The sequence below is a fragment of the Ursus americanus genome, chromosome 2 (genome assembly GCF_024610735.1).
Source record: "Ursus americanus isolate L20-20 chromosome 2, mUrsAme1.1.p, whole genome shotgun sequence".
Lineage (NCBI taxonomy): Eukaryota > Metazoa > Chordata > Mammalia > Carnivora > Ursidae > Ursus > Ursus americanus.
The window spans coordinates 72798982-72815360 of record NC_142128.1 but is presented as its reverse complement, the minus strand read 5'-3'; the positions used below and the strand labels follow the sequence as shown (position 1 = coordinate 72815360).

General features: G+C 36.2%; 1 protein-coding gene across 2 annotated transcripts in view; it reads right to left on the bottom strand.

Moving 5' to 3' along the window:
- F13B (coagulation factor XIII B chain) overlaps positions 1–10039 on the bottom strand; it is a 33417-nt gene extending 23378 nt beyond the window's left edge. The window contains exons 1-6 of one of the 2 annotated variants that reach the window (XM_045787746.2): positions 9978–10039; positions 9717–9857; positions 6154–6354; positions 4047–4232; positions 1548–1724; positions 987–1163 (exon numbers count right to left, since the gene is read on the bottom strand). In XM_045787746.2, coding sequence (XP_045643702.2) covers positions 987–1163; positions 1548–1724; positions 4047–4232; positions 6154–6354; positions 9717–9780 — 805 coding nt within the window. In that variant the 5' untranslated portion in view covers positions 9781–9857; positions 9978–10039. Of the gene's footprint in view, positions 1–986; positions 1164–1547; positions 1725–4046; positions 4233–6153; positions 6355–9716 lie in introns of both variants that reach the window. The other variant, XM_045787744.2, reaches the window with a different exon arrangement.
- Between the last annotated feature and the right edge of the window lie 6340 nt (positions 10040–16379).

Below are 16379 nucleotides of genomic sequence, written 5' to 3'. Positions count from 1 at the left end.
GGTAATAGTCTGTTGATTTTTCTGTTCTCTACCCCCAACATTTTGAAGTCGGTATTTTCACATCAGGAAATATGTGACCAAATAAGAAAGAACCCTCACAAAGCTGCCAGCTTGGGATGACTGAATCTAGTAATTCCCAATAAATAAAATGTATTCATCATAATAAGGGAGTTTAAAAGTTATATCTACTGTACAAACAAATGCAAAACTTAAGATTTCTTCAGATTAAATATTGCTGAAAATATCTAGCAATGATTGAAAATACCATATTTATTTTTAAAAGTAGAATTCAGCATAATATCCTCTAGTTCCATCCATGTCATTGCAAATGGCAAGATTTCATTCTTTTTTTTTATAATAATTTTTTAAAATTATATTTTGTTAGTCACCATACAGTACATCCCTAGTTTTTGATGTAAAGTTCCATGATTCATTACTTGTGTAAAACACCCAGTGCACCATGCAATACGTGCCCTCCTTACTACCCATTGCAATCCTATCCCATCCCTCCACGCCCCTCCCCTCTGAAGCCCTCAGTTTGTTTCTCAGAGTCCATAGTGGCTGAGTTATCATAAGTCAGTCAGAGAAAGACAAATATTATATGATTTCATTCATATGTGGAATTTAAGAAACAAAACAGATGAACATAGGGGAAGGGAAGGACAAATAAAATAAGACAAAAACGGAGAGGGAGGAAAACCGTAAGAGACGCTAAATTCTAGGAAACAAACTGAGGGTTGCTGGAGGGGAAGTGGGTGGGGGATGGGGTCACTGGGTGATGGGCATTTTAAGGAAAGCACTAGAATTAATGAGCACTGGGTGTTGTATGCAACTGATGAATCACTAAATTCTACCCCTGAAACTTAAAAAATATAGCACTCAGGGCAAGAATTAGGTATCAACAGAAACATTTTTTTTCATAGAAATTAAAGCTGATTAAAACATGATATTTTATTTGTATGACTATGAAATTTTTAAAAAGTTACCTTCACATACAGGAGATTCTGGGTACCAACCAAAGTTATAGCACTGAATTAAGTCAGATCCACTTAGATAATAATTTGTATGACAGAAAAACTGAACTACATCTCCTTCTTCATATGTTTGCTTTATAGGATGAAAATAACCATTTTCTATTAATCTTAAAGAAGAGCACTTTAATTCTAAAAATGAAAGAACAAAATACAAAAAAAAAAGTGTTATTTTTTCTGTTGAACAAAATTCACCTACAACTTACATACCATATCTGGAATAGAAATTAGTAAATTTGCCGTATTTTGTTATACATAACAAAAGCTCATCAGTTCTTATATTTATTAAATATCATTAGGCTTATTTTAATTTAATTATCGGAGCTAAAAGAAATTCTTTTTCTATTTAGAGCTTTAAATGATCAATGCCTGTGATCAACATTATCAAAACCAGAAGCAAAAAAAAAAAAAAAAGTATGAAAAATGAGATGTAATGAGTGTGACAATTTATATACACCTCTGCACGAGAGAAAGTTTTTAAAGTAAGACTAGATTGTCTTGAAAATGAGAACCTACTGGTACATTTTGGTGTGAGAGACCATCCATATGTGAGACATTCTACCTCCTCGGTCTTCTTTCCTCCAGCGGTGTAGTAGCCAGGAGCGCATTCGTATTGCACTTTGTCCTTCACTGGGAATGTCTTCCGCGTTGTGGAATAATTTCCGTGATGTAATTCAGGGACCAAACATGTTTCTAAAAAAAAAAAAAAATCAACATTATTTATTTTACGAACTTTATCACTAAAACTATAATACTAAAAAGAAATCTCAAAATGTATTTTCACAAAATCTTAAGCATATTTGGCGGACTCAACCTTTGGCAAAATTGAAAATTACCCAGTTTGCCTTTGCGTCTCTACGTCCTTTTTTAAAATACACCTTGTGTCTTAATGCCACCAGTCTTCTCTTTTTAAAATTCTTGTCTAGTATGCTTGGCAAAAGGCCACAATTCAACTGAAGGCTTGTACAGTAATAATTTTTTGATTCTGTGCCATCTCAGGATTTGTACAATTTAAACTAGCAACACACTAATGAAGTATACATATTGAAATTATTAGATTATTTTATGTATATCTGATATTGGTTCACCAATAAAGATAATGGGCACTATCTTGAATCCTTCTCTAATAAAGGAAATAGTAATTTATATATGTTGTGAGAAACAGGTTTAAGGTTTTTTTCATCCTGTTCCATTCCATTCCATTCCATTCCATTCTTTTTTTTTTTTTTTTAAAGATTTCATTTACTCACTTGAGAGAGAGAGAGCATAATCGGGGGAAGAGCAGAGGGAGAAGCAGACTCCCCACTGAGCAGGGAGCCTGATGCGGGGCTGAATTCCAGGACCCCAGAGCACGACCTGAGCCGAAGGCAGATGCTCAACCGACTGAGCCACCCAGGTGCCCCTACTCCATTCCACTCTTTTCTTCATTAGTATAAAGTAGGGACTGCTTCCACCTTCTAGCTATTGTGGAAAATGCTGCTAGGAATATTGTTGAACAAGAGTGTGTTTGAGTCCCTGCTTTCAGTTCCTCTGGGTATATACCTATTAGTGGAATTACTGGATCTTACAGTAATTCTATGTTTAATTTTTAGAGGAATTGCCACCGACCCAAGTATCCATCAATGGATAAATGGGTACATATATACATATATGTATCATATATACACACACAACAGACTATTAATTTAGCCATAAAAAGAAATTAAATTCTGATGCATGCTACAACATAGATGAATCTTGAATACATTATGCTAAGTGGAATAAGTGAGACACAAAAGGATAATACTGCACGGCTCCTCTTATACAAAGTACGTAAAGTAAGGGAATTGATGGAGACAGAAAATAGAAGTTACCAGGTACTGGGGTAGGGTGGGGAATAGAGGGATTTATTGTTTAATGGGTACAGAGTTTCTGTTTGTGTTGATGAAGGAGTTTTGGAAACAGTGGTGATGGTTGTACAACATTGTGAATGTACTTAATGCTACTGAATCATACACTGAAAAATGGTTAAAATTTCATGTTTTGTATATTTTACCGCAATTTTTAAAAAAATCAGTGGTTGCCAACGGTTGGCGGAAGGGAAAAATGGATGAACAGGTGGAACACAAGGGATTCTTAGGACACTGAAACTATTCTGTATGATATCTTAATGGTGGATACATGTCATTATACATTGAACAAAATGCACAGCATGTATAACACAAAGAATGAACCCTAAAGTATGAAATTTGGTTAATGTATTAGTATTGGTTCATCAATTGCAACAAATATACCACACTAAACGCAAAATGTTAATAATAGGGGAAACTGTATGTGGCCAAGGGCAAGAAGGGGTATATGGGAACTCTCTGTACTAGCTGCTCAATATTTCGGCAAATCTAAAACTACTCTAAAAATAAGTCTTTAGGGGAGCCTGGGTGGCACAGTTGTTAAGCGTCTGCCTTCGGCTCAGGGCGTGATCCCAACGTTCTGGGATCGAGCCCCACATCAGGCTCCTCCGCTAGGAGCCTGCTTTTTCCTCTCCCACTCCCCCTGCTTGTGTTCCCTCTCTCGCTGGCTGTCTCTCTCTGTCAAATGAACAAATAAAGAAAATCTTTAAAAAAATAAAAAATAAAAAAATAAATCTTTAATATTAAAAAAATTAAATAGGAACTAGTGGTAGGTGAGTTGTGGGAGTTGAGAACTCTTGTGTTAAGGAAACACCTAACATTTAAGAAAAACAATATAATATCAACTTCTTTTTTTAAAACATTTTTAAATAATATTTTTTATTATATTGTTAGTCACCATACAGTACACCCCTAGTTTTTGATGTGATGTTCCGTGATTCATTACTTGCGTATAACACCCAGTACACCATGCAATACATGCCCTCCTTAATACCCATCACCTTCTTGCATTTGCAGACAAACTGAAAAATCAATTGTATTAAATAAAAATGCCTATCAATATAAGAAAGTACTAGCCTCAGAGTCTCTTATCGTCAGTTTTAGGAAATGATTCTTAAACACATACCACGTTCCTTCCTACAGGTAGGTTGAGAAGACCACCCATCAGCAAGACATTGAACCACTTCTTCATCCTTTCCTCCAGTGGTTTTATATCCTGAATTACAACCATAACGCATGTTCTCTTGAATTTTGTACATTAATTTTACATCAGAGATGTAACCATTTCTCAGCTCAGGCTTAGTGCATTTTTCTACGGGAAAAAAAAAACTTTGCTTAACTTGGTGAAATTAAGCTTGTCTTTTACTTAGTTGTAAAACTAAGGCAAGAGTTTAATATTTTTTTGGAATTTAAAGGAGAGAGAAAAATTTCACTGCATAATTCCTTGGTTTGGTTTAATTTTGAATTATCCTGCATGTTCTGCATCAAATTTCTTTAAAAACTGATTCAACTTGACAATGACATTCTTTGTATTTATTCACTTCAGTTCTTGTAGTGACTCCCATCCCATTCCATCTACTTTTAGAAAATATGACAGAACTCTTCCACTAACTGTCATTAATGGCAAATAGAAGGAATTTCATTTGATTTTACTTCCTAATATTTTTAAATCTGCGTTTGACAATTTTTAACACCATGTAACAAAAGCACATACCTAGCTTATAGGTAATTCTGCAGATACCTTAACGTAAAAACTTTGTTCATTCCATTTATTTTTAACTCAGCAAATGATCACCTAACCACACAGTCAGTCCGTGTAGACCAGTCCATAGTCAGTCCGTGTAGACCATGACTGAGTCATAGACATGTTACTCAAAACCTTTGAGTTTGCAGAGTTATTTTTTGGCAGTACTTGCAACAGTGTTGTGTTAGATGATAAATCTACCTCAGCACTGAATGAACTCAGTAATTTTTTAAGCCTTACTATTAGACCCTCATAACAAACCAAGCACTTTATATGGATTATCTCCATGAAGCAGGTGTGTGTCCATTTTATAGATGAGAAACTTAGGCTCACAATGCTCACTTCCAAGTGGTGGAGCAGAATTCAAATGCAGGCAGGGTAACTGCAGAGGTTGTATCTTAAGCATTAGACTACGTGCTAAAGCTGAGTTCTTCTCTTCTGGCTCCTATTTCAAAGCTCTTGCTAATGTTTCATTTATTTTTAAGCTCTAGTTATGAGTCTTTCTTTCTTTCTTTCTTTCTTTCTTTCTTTCTTTCTTTCTTTCTTTCTTTCTTTCTTTCTTTCTTTCTTCTTTCTTTCTTTCTTTCTTTCTTTCTTTCTTTCTTTCTTTCTTTCTTTCTTTCTTCTTCATTTCTTTCTCTCCCTCCCTCCCTTCCTCCCTCTCTTCCTCCCTCCCTTCCTCCCTCCCTCCCTCCCTTCCTTTCTTTTTCTTTCTTTATTAATCTGTTGTCGATATTAATAATAAAAGTGCAATGCTTAAATTTATGGTCTGTTCTCAAGTCATGGAAAGGATAATTATCCTAAATGGATATGGTCAGTAGATATATCAAGCACTGTAACCATCATACTCATTTCCTTTTCTAAATGAAACAGACCCAACTAAAGCCTCTACTCTGCAAAACAGAGCTTAGAGAATCCTTTGTTCAAGAGAGGTCAGTTGATCTAATGGAAGCCCATTAATAGTTTGACTATAGGGTAGCCTGGCATGAAATAATGAGATGAACTGATCAGATTTCCTTTTTCTAAATTTGAACTCAAAATTCAGAAAACACATTTTTCTGAATCTATGGGAGAAGTTGGCACACAAAGGAGAGATGAGTCTTTCAAAGGATAAAACACTAGAGTAACAATCTTATTCTTCCTAAGTCCAGTGTCAAGCATTTTTCTGGCTTCCTATGCACTATTATCTGTATAAGTTCCTCATTCCTTAAAGTAACTCATTTGCATCTGTTTCTTGCAATAATACCATTTTCAATAACTATCCTTATTCTCTTTACAGGGTACTATTAAAAACAAAGACAATAACATTTTAATAAGAAATAATGTTTACAGAATTCAGAATATGCCTTCATTTTGTAAAAGAGACAGTGGGTCAGTAATTTGTTCTTATCTACCAAAAGGTTTCACCACCCACCAGGTTTTCTTGGACCTTATGGACTGATCTCTTTAAATATTATAAAAATTTTGTGGACACAGTCCACAGACTCACTTAAGCACCGTGGTTCTGGAGACCAGCCCTCTCGGGTACATGTGATTCGCTCCTCTAGTTTACCAGTTTCAGTTGTATAACCAGCCAAGCAGGAAAACAACAGTTTTTCATTTATTCTCATTGGAAAGTAATAGCTTTTAAAAGAATAGTAATATTGGGCAATCCTTCCATTTTCCACATTAGGAAGACCACAGGGTTTCTCTGAAATGAGTAAATATCAAGCTGAAAACTGAAAAAATATCTAAAACCATGAAATGTGTGATCAAATGGCAGTAAATTTTTAAATTCAAAGTGTTTGCAGCCACTTTAACTAGTACTTATTTTTATTACAGTTACTTCTGTGACCATCTTTTTCATTCCAAATTAATCTGCCAGCAACCCCAATAACCAACAGTCAGAATAAAACTGGTCAGGCCACTTCCTCGGGGAAGCTTTCTCTAACTTTGTAAAACAGTGCTTTCCAATAGAAATATCATGCAATCCACGTATGCAATTTTAAAATTTCTAGTAGTCACATTAAAAAAGGAACAGTTGAAGTTTAATTTTAATAATATGTTTTATTTAACCCATTAAGATATTAAAAATGTTTTTCATTATTTTTTTCTTACTAAGTCTGAACTCCAGAGTATATTTATACTTACAGCACATCGCAATGTGGACTAACCACATTTCAATAGCCGTATGTAGCTAGTAGCCACCATATTGAACAGCAGAGCTCTAGAATAGATGAAGTTCTGCTTAAGATAGGCAAACCCACACAATTTTGAAGTAAATGGCTTTTTTTTTCTTTAAGAAAAAGACAGGCAACTAATTAAAAAATAAGTAAAAGACTTCAGCCAGAGCTTCACAAAACAAGACATGTAAATGGTCACAGAACTCATAAAAAGTACTCAGCTTTCTTTGGCAATATTAAGGCAGAATATACACATACCATTTTTAAAAAGCTCTCATCCCTTATGAACACTGATGTAAAAATTCTCAACAAAATACTAGCAAACAGAATTCAGCAGCATATTAAAAGGACCCATGAGCAAGTGGGCTTTATCTCTGGAATGCAAGGATGGTTCAAGATATGAAAATTGGTCAGTGTTATAATCCACATCAACAAAATGAAAGAAGGAATAAAAGTATTTATCTGTGCACTCAAAGACATGTGAAAGAATGTTCAAAGCAGCACTATTCATGTAGTCCTAAGCTGGAAACAATCCAAATCCCCATTCATGGAAGAAAAGATAAACACATTTTAGACATGCATTCAATGGAATATTATACAGCAATACAATGCTGAATATCATGCAGCAGTGGTGAATGCTGAATAGTGAATCTCACAAACACATTATTCCGTGAAAGAAATCTATCACACATAAGTAGATATTATATGCACTGACATAATTTTTTATTGTGGTATAATTGATGTATAACATTATATTAGTTTTGGGTGTACAGCATAATTGTTCCATGTATATATTTGTACATATTGCAAAATGATCTCACAATAAATCTAGTTAACATCTGTCACCACATAGTTATTTTTTTTCCTTGTGACGAGCACTTTTAAGATCTGCTCTCTTAGCAACTTTCAAATAGACAATACAGTATTATTAACACACATGTGAACATATACAGGACAGACAAATTGTAACAAGGAAATAGGGTGATTATATGACACATTCATTAAGAGTTATTTGTGATTAGAAGGAAATTAGAAGTAACAATGTATCCATCACAAGGAAGACAGGTAAGTAAAATATATGAAACACTATGCAGCAGTTAAAAGCAACAGAATAAATTGAGCAACATGGAAATATGTTTAAACGATAGCAAGTAAAACAAAACAGTAAGGAGATCAAATCAATGGCAAGCTTTCATTTATGTAAAGCACATACACAAAACAAGACATAGTTCAGAAAGATGGTTACATATTTAAGAATATATTGAGCACGTGATAGTGGCTCCCAGTTTGATGCTAGAGGAAATGGAATTCAGGGTCAGGGATAAAGGGGGGAAATGTATAAATGAAGCAAAAGTGGCACCTTTCATAGGCCAATGATGAGTGCATGCTATAAAATGAGAAGTACCCCCTAACGTTCCTACTGGGGGTGAGGGAAAGCATGGAAATATGTATGAGATTATGGTTAGCTTTCTTGTTTGTTTGTTTGAGTAAAAGAAGATTATAACCATATAATAATTAGGAAATTATCTAGAAAATGCAATGTCTTCATGGAATAGATGATAGAGAATTCTACCAGCTGTTTTTTTCCCTTTTGGACAGAAAAATAAAGCTAAAGGAAACTATGCATGCAAAAATTATCTTACTATAGAATTGAATGTATCAAATAAGATGAATTCTAGTTACTTATCTTCCTTTTTCTTTTTTTTTTAAAGATTTTATTTATTTATTTGACAGAGAGAGAGACAGCCAGTGAGAGAAGGAACACAAGCAGGGGGAGTGGGGGAGGAAGAAGCAGGCTCCCAGCAGAGGAGCCCGATGTGGGGCTCGATCCCAGAACTCCGGGATCACGCCCCGAGCTGAAGGCAGACGCTTAACGACTGAGCCACCCAGGCGCCCCTATTTATTTCTCTTTCATAATTTTAATTGCACATCCTTTCTTGGTAGGAAATTTGTAGCAAACTGTCACCTAAAAGGCAATTATGATCCATGGGATATTTTATTTTAACAGATTCCCAAAGATGTTTATTTTAGAAAAGTCTTATTGCTGTGGTTTCCTCTTTTGTATATTCACTCTTGTTGACACCTAATTATCCTTCCTTGTTTCTCATCCCTGCAGCCTAATAACACTATTAACTATTCCTAAATAACCCACGCTTGTACACTGCCTGCCTCACTCACACATATTCACAGATGGGGCAGTCTGGCAAAAAGATTTCTAAGAGTTAGGGAGTCTACGGGTACTGGTTTGTCTGGACAGTCCTGACTTACACTGTTATATCACATAACTATTAATAGAGCTCCATTTCACTCTCAAAAGTGTCCTTATCTGCATAATCAATTATACAGTCCTCCTTCTAATCACTACTTAAAAAATTTCAACCAATGAATAAATTAGGATGAAAATCAAAGGGCCAAGATTCAAAAATCTTTATGATTCATGGCTATTTCTTTTTCAAATTTCCCACACTACACTCTCACTTTATGAACAGAGAATTAGAATTGTGCAAGCTGTGCAGGCTTAGGAATGAATTCTAGTATGAAATTAGAATTAAGGTTAACGTACAACTTCTGGCAGTACTGTTAGACTGAAAACTCTTTTAAGTGTTAAGATCCTCTCTCCTATGCCACAAAGCCTAGAGATACAAAGAGGTTTTTTCTTTTTTGTCTTGTTTTGTTTTTCTAAGTTTGTCACTATAAGAATAGTTTACTCATAATGCCCAAAGGAAAAAAAAATCTGCCTAAATATTTATAACAAATTATAAGAAGTATGCTTTTTATAAAGTTGATACACAAAAATGAAAGACTGTAATTAAAGTTCAAGTTATATGAATGTCAGAATTTCCCTTTATAATTTTTAGAGAATAAAGAATAATTGAAAAATTAATTTTACCTTCTGCATAGAGTTCTCCTGAGATGATTAATATGATGATAAAAGCCAAGTCTTTCGACCTCATCTTCAATGGTGTGCCCAACAAAGATTTTAACAATTCTAAAGCCCTAGGGACTCCTCATTAAGTACACAATACTTTGCCTGAAGAAAAAGTTAATTATTTACAACATCTGTCGAGGTATCTTTGTAACAAAACTTATATTTCATTTAAAATATTTTCAAATAATACTAAAATAACACGACTGTGTTAACTGACAATACCTTTCATGCCAGAGTCCGGTAAGGACGTGGTAACTTACAAGGGCAACAAGAGCAGCAGCACGAATCATTAACTCAGACTGCAGAAAAAAACGAGGTAAATTTTCAACTTCAATTCCCTATGGTAAGTCCATGGGGTAAAGTTCACCTGTGGCCATTGATTTCATTACCACCATTGATCAAATGGAGAGATGAACTTAGAAACATGAGCTAATGGATACCTCATGTTAAAACACGGTGTTGTCTAGGTTGCACTGCTTAAAGAGAAAAACGACCTACTTTTCTCGAGCAATGAGAAAACTATGTTATTGATAGTAATGTCTAGTGTTTAGAACATTTGCATTCTGTGGTGGGTGATTAAATCAGCGCTGTGCTATAGTATCATTCATGTATGAAAAATGTTTTGAATGATCACTATATAGCAGGTCATGCTCTAATCTTGGGTATAGAGCAGTGAAAAAAAAAGATTAAAATTACCGTCCTCATGGAGTTTACATTCTAATGGGTTTTAATTTAAACTATAAAATAATATGGTGAAGTGAAAGCTGTTATTATTTTCATTTTGTAACTTTTTATTAAAATAGAATATAGTCAGAGAAAAGTACACATGCCATAACAGCACAGAACAATGAATTCTCACTAGCCGAACACATTTCACAATAAGAAACAGAGTATGCCAGCATCTCATAGGCTGTGGGGTTGAGTCCTGCATCTGGGCTCCTTGTTTCGTGGGGACTCTGCTTGAATGATTCTCTTCCTCTGCCTCTCCCCTCACGTGCTCGCACGCGTGCTCTCTCTAATATTGCCATGGTATCTTATAACACTCTATTGGTTTAATTTTTAATCGATGACTATAAAATAAATCTTTGTGAATAGTGTCAGACAAGTAACCAACCTAATTTAAAAAAAAACATTTTATTTGAGAGAGAGAGAGCGCACAATTGTGGGGGAAGGACAGAGGGAGAGGGAGAAGCAGACTCCCCACTGAGGAGGGAGCCTGATTCAGGCTGGATCTCAGGACCCTGGGATCGTGACCTGAGCTGAAGGCAGAAGCTTAACTGACTGAGACACCCAGGTGCCCCACAACCTCCTTTTTTCCCCTAGAGAGTTGCCATGTTATTCCAATTACTTATCAAATAATTAATGTTTTTTTTGCCACTGATCTGAATTTCCACCTTTCTCATAAGCTAAATTCTTTTGTTTCAGCATCTCCTCATGTTTTTCAGTACTATACTTTTAGCTACCCTAGCTATGGAGCATACATGAGCGTTTAATAAAGATAGTCCTCACGCTGTAGTCTCCCTTTGCAGAAATTTTCCGTCTAGTGTTGTTTGCTTATTTACTGTTGACGTACTACGGGTTTGGAGCAAGACTTTGGAGTCACTCAGCTCTGACTTACAATCTCAATAACCAGAGTGTGACTTTGGAAAATGAGAACTCATTTGTACCTACATTTCCATATTTCTAAAATAATGCCTACCTCAAGCATGTTATGGAAATTCTGCTGAGGATAATTTAGTCTTCTACGTTTTGCTGATCCCTAAAAAAGTGGCTATTAAAAATGGTTTTAGAGGGGGCGCCTGGGTGGCACAGCGGTTAAGCGTCTGCCTTCGGCTCAGGGCGTGATCCCGGCGTTATGGGATCGAGCCCCACATCAGGCTCTTCCGCTATGAGCCTGCTTCTTCCTCTCCCACTCCCCCTGCTTGTGTTCCCTCTCTCGCTGGCTGTCTCTATCTCTGTCGAATAAATAAATAAAATCTTTTAAAAAAAATGGTTTTAGAAACAAAATCCTAAGCCAAATTTCGTAAATACATTCCAAGGAATTATATCTCAATTCAGGGGGAAAAGGGGGTAATAATGCATAGTGGAAATATTAAAAGATAATAAAGATGAAATTATAAATGTGTCATTCTCTCTAATACTCTTTCCTTCTTTCTTCCTTCCTTATCTCTCAAACTTATCTGTCGATAATAAAAATCTCAAATCTCTCTACTTCATATAGGTTTTGAATAGTCAACTATAACAACATTTTCTTTTTAATTATATAACTGAGTATATTCTAAGGACTAAATACATACTTGATAAAATGTCATTTCTACCCAACATTTTTCCAAAATTGGCACATTAGGGCTAAACAATGAAAAGTTTGGCTCACTTCTCTTATTTGCATCTCCTGTAAAGTTTGCTTAATACATGCCAAAGTACACTTCTGAGACTTTAGGACAGCACAGCTGTTGTACCAACCCAGATTTTACTCAGTAGACGCACGCTCAGAAAAAACAGATGTCAAAAGTGAATATCAGAAAGCAGAAGCCACGTTTATGTTGGTTCTACCATTTTGCCTAATTTGAACAATCCTGGAAGCACACGGTTTTACTGAATCTGCTGCAGCAGAAGCTTGAGACTCTTGTGTCTAGCTTCACGGATGTCAAGGGACAGGTTATGGAGTATTTACTCTTGGTAGCAATTCCAGTAAAAATGGTAGGGTCCTGGCCCCAGCATTGCACAGGTGTCTGCCTTGATTCAACCTCAGGATCATGGCAGAAACAGCACATGCCCAGGCCAGTTTTGCTGTGTGCTACTAGGAGTACTGGGAACATATAGACATGTGGCGCAACGTCAAAAAGTATATCATACATTTAATTGGAGCCTCAGTATAATACTGATGGAAATTAAGGGAAAGGGAAAACCTTGATATTATTAAGAGAAAAAAACTACATTGCTTCCAAACAAGCAGTAATATGAGTGATGAACTTCTTAACAAAAGTGATAAAAACAAGGAGAAAGTGGAATAAGATCTTTAATACGTTAAATGAAAATAACTGCCAATCTAGAATGCTATAACTACTAAAACTATTTTCAAAAATAAAAGAAAGTTGTTTTCAAATAAATAAAAACGTAAAAAGTATGTCAATAGTAGAACTCTACCCAAAGAATGGTTAAATGGAATGCTGTAGACTAAAGGAAAATGAAACACGAAAACCCAGGAAGGAAATAAGAGCGAAGAATAAGGGGTGGGGGAACGAGCTTCGGTCTGTGGGTAAATATAAGAGAATATTAACGGCTCAGAAGAAAACCAATAATGCTTACATGGCAAATAGATATGTAGGATTAAAATGCATGGCATCAATAACGCAAAAGCCAGGAGTGAAGAAACGGACTCGGTGTGCTCTGTTTCTAGGACTTTCAAGGAAGTTGTAGAAGTAATAATACCTGCTTAATTATCATTACTCAAGGTTCAGTATTAAAATTTCTAGGTTAACCACTACAAACTAATGTTTAAAAAATGTGTAACTAACAGATTAAAAGGATAAAAGTAATCACAAAAAACTCACACATGATTATCCTAAACAAAGACAAGAAACTAGAAAGAGAGGAACAAAAACTGGTTGGTCAGATTTCTGCTTATGGCCAAGATGGAGTAACGGGAACTGGATATACCGTCCCACCTGAAACAACTTAAAAAAAAAAAAAAAGACAAAATTTAAAAAACAATAGTTTTTAGGACATTGGAGATTAGGTGATGAGATGAGCCCCGGGATCACCCCAGCCTACCGCCTGAGGGTTTCCTGCCACCCTAGACAGTATGGTGGTCTTCCTGAGGTGAGGAGACGGAACTGAGAACTAATGAAACCAAAGCAGGTAGGATCCAGAGTGCAGAGTACAGGAGAGAAGAGAGCTGCACAGACAGACCTGCGGTGTCCACATGAGGTTTTTAGCTGAGTACCGACCAGAACATCTGAATGCAAAACTGAGTATCAGAGGCCCAGGAAGGTACCACCTGAGATTAAAGGAGGAATGCCTGGAGCGCACTTGGGATTGGGGAAAATTCTTGTTCTCGCAAGTCAGAGTGCAAGTCTTCGTGATTTACACGGCATTCACGGCGCTCTCAGGAGGTTTGTATCTCAGTAGTGGGGAAAAAACGGAAGGATCGGTTTCCAAGTAAACTAACTGAATTCCAGAACAAACTCAAAAGTATTTCTAGGAGTACAAAAATATCCAATAAACCGAAGAGGCAAAATTCGCAATGTCCCCAAAGGAGAGAACGGGAAGGAAAGAAAATAATCTTTGAAGAAATAATAGCTGAACATTTAGAACATAGATCAAAGATGATCAAACACTAAGAACAAGAAGCATAAAGAAAACTACGGTGAGGCACAACATAATCAAAGTGCTTAAACCTAAAAATGCAGAAGCACTCAGAATAAAACCACCCCAGAGGAATAAAAACAAGAAGAGAGGAGACTTTTTGTCAGAAACACCGCAAGCTGGAAAACAGTTGAAGCAACATCTTCAAGTACAAGAAAAAAAGAAGAAAGAAATAATATAGTGTCCTTCTGTATCTCTAACAATAGTCTTTATTTTAAAATCTAATCTGTCTGATATGAGAATTGCTACCCCAGCTTTCTTTTGAGGTCCATTGGCATGAAAAATGGTTTTCCATCCCTTCACTTTCTTTCTTTCTTTTTTTTTTAAAGACTTTTTAATTTATTTATGTGACAGAGAGACAGCCAGTGAGAGAGGGAACACAGCAGGGGGAGTGGGAGAGGAAGAAGCAGGCTCCCAGTGGAGGAGCCCGATGCGGGGCTAGAGCCCAGGACTCTGGGATCACGCCCTGAGCCGAAGGCAGCCGCTTAATGACTGAGCCACCCAGGCACGCCACCATCCCTTCACTTTCAGTCTGGATGTTTCCTTAGGTTCAAAATGAGTCTCTTGTAGACAGCAAATGGATGGGTCATGTCTTTTTATCCAATCTGCAACCCTGTGGCGTTTATCATATGGTTTCACTCATTTATGGAACATAAGAAATAGGAAGATCGGTAGGAGAAGGAAGGGAAGAATGAAGGGGAGTAAACAGAAGGGGGAATGAACAATGAGAGACTATGGACTCTGGGAAACAACTGAGGGCTTCAGAGGGGAAGGGGGTGGAGGATTGGGATAGGCCGGTGATGGGTATTAAGGAGGGCACATACTGCACGGTGCACTGGGTGTTATATGCAAATAACGAATCATGGAACATTGCATCAAAAACTCGGGATGTATGGGGCGCCTGGGTGGCACAGCGGTTAAGCGTCTGCCTTCGGCTCAGGGCGTGATCCCGGCGTTGTAGGATCGAGCCCCACATCAGGCTCCTCTGCTATGAGCCTGCTTCTTCCTCTCCCACTCCCCCTGCTTGTGTTCCCTCTCTCGCTGGCTGTCTCTATCTCTGTCAAATAAATAAAATAAAATCTTTAAAAAAAAAAAAACTGGGGATGTACTGTATGGTGACTAATATAACAAAATAAAAATTATATAAAAAAAGTCAAACCCCCCTCCAAAAACCTATTATTGTGAACATATAATTTCACAATTTGGTATACAAATATATGTTTTTAAAATAAAAAAAATAAAGAAAACCTGCAATGTAGAACTCTATACCCAGTAAAAATACTTTTAAAAAATGAGAGCCAAAGAATAGACAAACAAAAAGACTTTTTCAGACATATATAAGCTGAAATTCTTCATTAACAGGCCGGCACGATGAACCATATTCGAGGAATTCCTTCAGGCACAAGGAAAATGACGCCAGGTGGAAATCTGGAAGTACATAAATAACAGTTATGTGAGCAAGTTTAAAGGTTTTTAGATTATTTAATCTTTAAGAAGATATCTAATGGTTTAAAGCAAAAATGATGAAAATAATAACAATTTATTGTGGGTTTATAGCATACTAAAAGTAAAATGTTGACAATAGCACAAAGGTTGGGAAGGCAGAAATGTAGTATGTTACCAGGTCTTTATACTATATGTGGACGGGTATAATATCACTTACACATGGATTGTGATACATTAATGATATTTACTAAAAATCCAAAAGTAACCAATAGAATACCATAACAAAGAGTTACAGGTAATAGCCAACAAGGTAGATAAGCTGGAGTCATTGAAAAAAAAAAAAAAAGAACTTATTAAATTAATCCAAAACAGGCCAGAAAACAAAAAGGTGGTAATGGGGGAAGCAGATGGGATGAATAGAAAATAAACAACACGAGGACAGATTGAAACTCAGCCATATCAGTGGTCACATTAACCATAAAAATCTGAATATCCAAAGGAAAAGGCAGAGATAGGCTGATTGGATTAAAATATAAAGGCCCAACTATATGCATTCAACCAGAAACCCATCTTAAAATATACAAACAGGTTAAAAGTAAAATATGGATAGATATACCATACCGCAGCGGGTTGTATGGTGGCCCCAAAAAGATGTGTCTGTAGTGTAATCCCTGTAGCTTATGAATGTGACCCTTTTTGGAAAAAAGTGTCATTCATTGCAGATGTAATTAAGTTGAGAATCTTGAGATCATTCTGGATTATCACGGTAGCCCTAAATCCAATGACAAATGTCCTTATAAGAGTGAGGCA